Source organism: Taudactylus pleione, unplaced genomic scaffold, assembly GCF_031769625.1.
Source record: "Taudactylus pleione unplaced genomic scaffold, aTauple2 ptg000458l, whole genome shotgun sequence".
NCBI classification, from domain to species: Eukaryota; Metazoa; Chordata; class Amphibia; order Anura; family Myobatrachidae; genus Taudactylus; species Taudactylus pleione.
Window position 1 is genome coordinate 873276 of NW_028284860.1, and position 6723 is coordinate 879998.

Sequence of the window (6723 nt, forward strand, 5' to 3'; positions counted from 1 at the left end):
CAGGCGTAGAATGTCTGACTGAACATGGCCGCCGGTGTCAGTGCAAGTGCATACATAGACGCAGTCGCTGACACTGGCATGCCTGTGTCTGGCAGCCAACCCCCATTTACCACCCAGAAACGCCCATCAAAACTGCATGGGTCTGCATGCAATTGTAATCTGCGGTAACCATCAGGAAGCAATGCGCAGTGTGGCTTGGACGCAGCGCAGAGGGAAACCATTGTCCAATTACACCCTTCACTACCTCCACCTCTAAATCACCCCTACTATGCCTATTTCCTCATTAAGACCCATTGGTGCTAGGGAATTTAATTATATCCATAAATTACCATATATACCACATACAGGGAATTACACAATATGCTATCTCTCCCTGTATGGACTTCACTATCACTCCCTGGAATATTTTGGGAGTTGATGATATCCATGTATTCACACATATTACAAGATAAGCAACTGAATGATCCAACTGAATTGGGTTTAGACTGTTCCCTTTTTAAATATTACTCAAACAGTTAACAGCTATGGGCTCTGATTGTTAACATATACTTCACGTAAACTGTTTCCAGTGTTGAAATGTTACTTATTTTAAAGCCACGAAGAATACTGGCATGGCTGCATTTACATATGTTCTGATAACTATTACTCAGAATTCAGATGAAACTAGTAATTGCAAACATGTTAGCATTTCATGACTGAATACTCAAGATAACCTGTCATTTTGTACAGTGGAGATATAGTAGTTGTAAAAACTTCAAGACATTAAAAGAAATGTCACAATTAACACCATTTAAGAGAACAAGTTTACATAAGAATTAAAATAAGCATCATACAGTATTTACTATAAATCCCCAAGGATAAAAATAACATAATTTTTAACAAAGAGGAGAGAACCCACAACCACAAACTTAGAAAAAAAAAACCTCCCCTGCTAGCAAAAACCACTTTACAATTTACAAGAAAAATAGTTAAAAAAGAGTGGTGAAATTATTTAGAGGTGTGGTGACACAGGAAGCACGTAACCCAGATTTGCATGGAGATTCAGTATAAAACAGGACAATGGACCTTCACAGTTTATGCCTTTTTTTGCAGACCTGTAGGTTCATTTGGGTGCCTATGAAAAAGATGAACTGCCTATCCTGGTTTCTTTTGCTGGCTTCCATCTGCTGCCAGAAGGTGACAAGTCAAAGTGGAGATGCTGAAGGAAATTGCCAACGAATTATAAATATATTCCCTGCTAAACTCAAAGATCTGAGAATCACTTTTCAGAAAGTCAGGGACTATTTTGTAAGTAGTATTACACAACAATGCTGCATATTACATATTTCTATGTTGGTTGGTGGACAGATTGTTGCAGAAATACTTATTTCATGCTTTTATTTATTGATGTAAATATGTTCAAATGCATATATTTTACATGTTGTATTCATATTGTACTGTTATGAGCTGTAATGCAATTTAGAGTATAGTAAATATAAAAATAATATTCTTGAACTTAAGGTCATAGCTATAACTATATTTCAAGACATTCAATGAATATTACACAGAAAAATAATTAATAAATTGTATTATTAACAACTACTTTTCAAATATAAAAAAAGACTATATTTTTTATTTTTATAACTGATTCCCTGTTAAATTATATTCAAATAAAGGCAAGGGAATGAATAAATTGAAGGGCAAAAAAGTTTTATTTCTTTTTACTACATTTTCCACCTAGTGTTTCTACAACATACAGTAAGTGAGGTACAGTTAATACTGTTGCAAATAGTTCTCCATTTTCTAAACCTTTCCCCTGTATAGTCAAAATATTTTTTTACGTCTATGCAGCTCTTTACTCAGCAATTAGAACCATGCGGTCCCTGGTTTTCTGGGAGGGAGATACTACTGCTGCCATCTTTAACCAAATTTATCCTTGCAGAGACAATCTGGAGAACGCTAAAGTTTTGCTTTTGCTTCACCCCTGTAGTTCCGCTAAATGGGGAATTTATAGGATTAAAAATTAATTCTACATAACATACCCTTTAACATCGTTATTTCATTTATGTTATGCAAAATGCCTTACCTCTCTTCTTCTAAATTATAATATGCATAAACTTTCAGCCAAGACAGCTTGCAATATATTCATATATTTAGCTGCACCAGCAGTGGCTTACCATTAATAATGTATTTACCTATACAATTGTCTAAACAATTGCATTTTCAATTCTAGGTTTATGATTATTTATCTGATCACCTTCATGCTGTAAAAATTTTTATTACTATTGATTGCAGTTGGATGACTATTATCTCACAGCATCATATATCATACTATCTATAGCATATATATAATACACATTAATTTAGTTTTTAGTGTTCTATTCTTGTACATGAGGAGTAGCAGTAGTAACAGTGATGAGCAAAATATGGACCTTTATTAGAGTCCACCATTAATTAAGTAGAATTAAAGTACCTTTAAGTGCTTAGCTCACAGAGGTTTCCCTATGTGCTAATATCTCGCTGACCCTAAAACATAGAGGCACAGTCTTGAATGTTAGCACTCACTTATTCAGTTAGCCAATAAAATACTATCACTCACATTCAATTATAAACTATGCTGGTAGCTGTTATACAGCTGGTGAGTTACGAGCCACAGATTGCCTTAAAGTCTGATATAAGAAATGGCAAAAAGAAAAAAATATTATGTCACATTTTCAGTTAATGAATTTGCATTTTGTATGTACTCTTGATAAATTCACACTGAAGATACTCCCCACCTCCATACTAAACCAATACAGCAAGATTATGTCACCAGCCAACCAAGTGCCAATAATGTAAAAAAGCTAGTACACATTTGTCTTACCTTTGAATAGACATTAAGATGTTCCTATGCATCCCTTAAAAAACTTTGGATGAAAAGCATTTTAACAAAAATCTCTGTAGTAACATCAGTAATAAACATAGTCAGACATTACTGTACTGGCTGAATAAGATTCCAGGAGACCAACAACAATAGTGAAAGCATCATTAAAAAGTAAATGTACAAAACTATTTAAGCTTAAGTTAAAATACAAACGTGACAGAAAGAGATACAAGTTTGTTTGCGGAGTAGAGGAAGTGATCGCTGTTTCACTATGATATTACCTTTCACATAATAATGCAACCTTTTACTTAAATCATCACAGTGAGTCATTGTTAACTTGTACAAAATGATTCACATTTCACAGAGTAAAAAAGAAATGACAGAAACATAGTGTGCCTATACAACACTTCAAATAAGCATGTGGGTCTCACTCACAAAAGCTTCTTTGTACAGTTTTAGGCTAATTACAGCAGTATACAAATAGAAGTAAAACTTTTTTTTCCACGTGAGTGTGAGAAGCTGCAACAATCATGTGTATCCTGTCATCCAGTACACAATTCGTGTGACAACCTCATAAAGGCCAAATAATCGCAAGAAGTATCTGCATGAAACTTTAGATGCAACTGTATACATCAGATTACATTGTAACTCCTTTTATAACAGCTGGTGTACAGAAGATTATGGGACAAATGTACTAAGCTCTGGAAAGTGATAAATTGTAGAGAGATAAACTACCAACCAATCAGCTCCTAACTGTCATTTTTCAAACACAGTCTGTAACATGACAGTTAGGAGCTGAGTGACTTGTACTTTATCTATTACCAATGTATCACTTTCCAGAGCTTAGCACCTCTCCCCTCAAACCAGTGCACATTATGTTGGTTATTTTGGCATTATAAACGCAAATTCTCATCCAATTAACCTTATTTTTTTCAGCAAATGAAAGATAATGCTCTAGAAACAATTTTACTTGAAAATGACCTGTTACAAGATTTTAAGGTAAACTTATCATTTTCTTATACAGCATAAAGTATATAAAAAAAAGTAATGGTGAAATAAACACACACACACACACACACGATATAGAGATAAGAAACATACAGGGGGTGATTCAACGGTGGGCGCAAGTAAAGCATTACCTCTGCTCGTTTGTGGATGGTAACTGGAAGGGGGCCAGCAGTCAGGGGTGTGTCACAGGCATGTTTATGTCAAAGACTGTGTCTAAAAAACACAGTTCCACTGACACCTGCGGCAATGATCTCTCGGACATTCTGCACCTGCCATGGTACAGCCAATGGTCCGCCGACAGTGCATCTTTGTACACACATTGGCAGATTTGCACCACAGCCATCAACCATGGAATTAAAATAAAGAGGCAGCCAGTAACAGTTGCACCAAAAGATGCATGCCGTTCCTGCTACTACAAATGTGTGCACCTCTGTGTAGCCAGTAGTACAAAGGACTTTGCACACAACTTCAGAATCTGAACGATTTAAAAAGATATTACTTATTCTACATGAGTAAAATAATTATTTTCCACTGACATACTCTCACTGCTTATATAGAGTTCCATTGGATGCCAGACTGTATCGGAAATGATTCGATTTTACTTGGATGATGTTTTACCACATGCCAAGGGAGACAACAATGCCATCAAAACAAATGTCCATTTTATGAAGGACAAGTTGATGGACCTGAAACAGACATTGAAACGTTGTGTAAGTATTGGCTATAGAGTGTTTGCTGTAAAGCTTACTGTGCAGATATAAAGTATGTATCCAACACGTCAGAACGTTGTTTCTCACAATTACCTACACAGTACTTTGTTTTTTATCATTTTAAGTTACTGATCAGGTTATTTCATACATATTTAGCAACAACCCAAATTTTGAGAAATATAAATTGCGGCATATGGTCTGTAACATTCCTTTATCACAATTCCACACTTTTTAAAGAAGAAGATGACACATGCTGAATATCACATATGTAATAAGTTGTAAAGTCATCTCAAACAATAATAAAACTGTACTGCATTCCGTTACACATTCAATAAGAAATAATTTCTACAATATTCCATCTGAGCCTGTATTTTTCCTTCAGGCTAGGAAATAGTATAATATCATCCTGTAGAAGCCTCCATATACCTCTGCTTACGTCACTTATTATTTGTCTCTTTCACAGCAACATTTTCTTCCATGTGAAAGAAAAAGTAAGGCCATCAAACAGATCAAAGAAACGTATACTAAGGTATGTGTAGCATAGCTGATTAGTATTGGCCAATAGCTAGCTGAGAAAATAGGTCAAAGGTGAAAAGATGTGTCCATTCATAGATATAAGTGCAAGAAACTACATTTCCTGTCCGTGTAACATTGCAAAACCGCAAGATAGCTTTGGTTCATCCATCTGTTATGATTCTTATCTGACCCTCTGCCAACTCCTCTGGCAATTGGTAGTAAAAGTCATATGTAGAATGCAAAAGAGCTAGAGCGGTATCCAATTACATGAAACATTGTTCAGGCGCTAAATGACCCCGCGATCGGTGGAAATCGGGGATTTTTCAGCGATTATCCCCGATTTTCACCAATGTTTTTTTTCGCGCTATCCTATGATTTCGGTCAAAATCATAGGATAGTTCTCCCGAAAAAACATAGGTTCCGCGATAAGCTCGCTGACCTATGTGTTTTCGCCTTTTTTCAGGTGAAAAAACAGCAATTTTAGTGGATTCTTTTTCGGGACACATCAGGTCTCAAAAAAAAATCTTGATAATTGGATAGCCCCGGGCGAGGTAATTAACTGCTGTAATTTACCGCGGCTAATTGGATACCCCCTTAGTCTATGAATTAGATGCCGACATATTTCAGCAAACTAATTTGTTTTATTTCAGCATGATTAGCTGATAAATCAAGTTATTATTAAAAATAATTGTCTGTAATAACACAGTCTGACTGTTTTATTCATTATATTTAGAATTTGGAATTAACGTCAGGTGAACATCATTTTAATTAAAATCGATGGATTAGGGTCTATTATATATATTTCATAATCTGGTGAATGTTATTTACATGACACATATTCTTAAAGTTCATTGGACAGAAACACAATAGAATAAATACATGTGCACACTGATCACATTGTAAAATACAGTATTATTGTGTATCTGGAATAAAAGGAAATCACCAAAACTCAGTTTTATTTAAAATTAAAAGCAAAAACAAAAAAACAGGGAACTATGGTGAATTGTAATTACATTTTTTAAAAAAAAAAACGTTACTAGACATAGCACAAATAATGATGTCAGAAGTAGTATTATAAATATTATCCATTACTTTAAACAGTGCAATAATTCCCATATGACATCAACAATTACATCTGCAAACACAGAAGCTATGTCAACACATCAATGACGACGTTTCTCAAACATTGCAAAATAAACCAAATGATTAAAATACTGTAGTAAAAAAAAAAAAGTACTATTATGCTAACTTTAAATTTTCCTTTTTTATTTTAAATGGGAAAAAAAGCATCAATAAGTCATTCTTTTTTGTTTAATTTTCAGCTAAAGGATCAAGGAATCTATAAGGCAGTCGGAGAATTTGACATCTTTATTGATTACATTGAGGAATATCTGATGACCAGGAAGAAATAGAGTTTATTCCATTTGTGTGTGTGTGTTGTTTTTAAGAAAAAAAACTTTTAATGCCCTATTTTACATGTCGGGTTTTTAACTCTTTATACAGTTTACAAAGATTTAATCAAAAAATATTCATCTGTAGGTATAATCAACTGAATAGTGATCACTGAAGTAGAAACATAAATAAACATTTACGATTGCTTTATCAGCCTCTGGTGTCTTCCCAACTTGAGGGAAATAATTGAAGAAC

General features: G+C 34.4%; 1 protein-coding gene across 1 annotated transcript; it reads left to right on the forward strand.

Moving 5' to 3' along the window:
• The first annotated feature begins 1116 nt into the window (after window positions 1-1116).
• On the forward strand, window positions 1117-6488 carry IL10 (interleukin 10). The gene is made up of 5 exons (XM_088448549.1): window positions 1117-1287; window positions 3779-3841; window positions 4408-4560; window positions 5024-5089; window positions 6399-6488. Exons 1-5 carry the CDS (start codon window positions 1117-1119, stop codon window positions 6486-6488), a joined length of 543 nt encoding a protein of 180 aa, XP_088304675.1.
• Window positions 6489-6723: the final 235 nt, after the last annotated feature.

Coding starts and splice junctions, on each gene's coding strand:
- IL10 (XM_088448549.1), top strand. CDS start 1,117: ATGAAAAAGATGAACTGCCTATCCTGGTTTCTTTTGCTGGCTTCCATC. Junction 3,842..4,407: donor ACCTGTTACAAGATTTTAAG/GTAAACTTATCA, acceptor CTGCTTATATAG/AGTTCCATTGGATGCCAGAC. Junction 4,561..5,023: donor AACAGACATTGAAACGTTGT/GTAAGTATTGGC, acceptor TCTCTTTCACAG/CAACATTTTCTTCCATGTGA.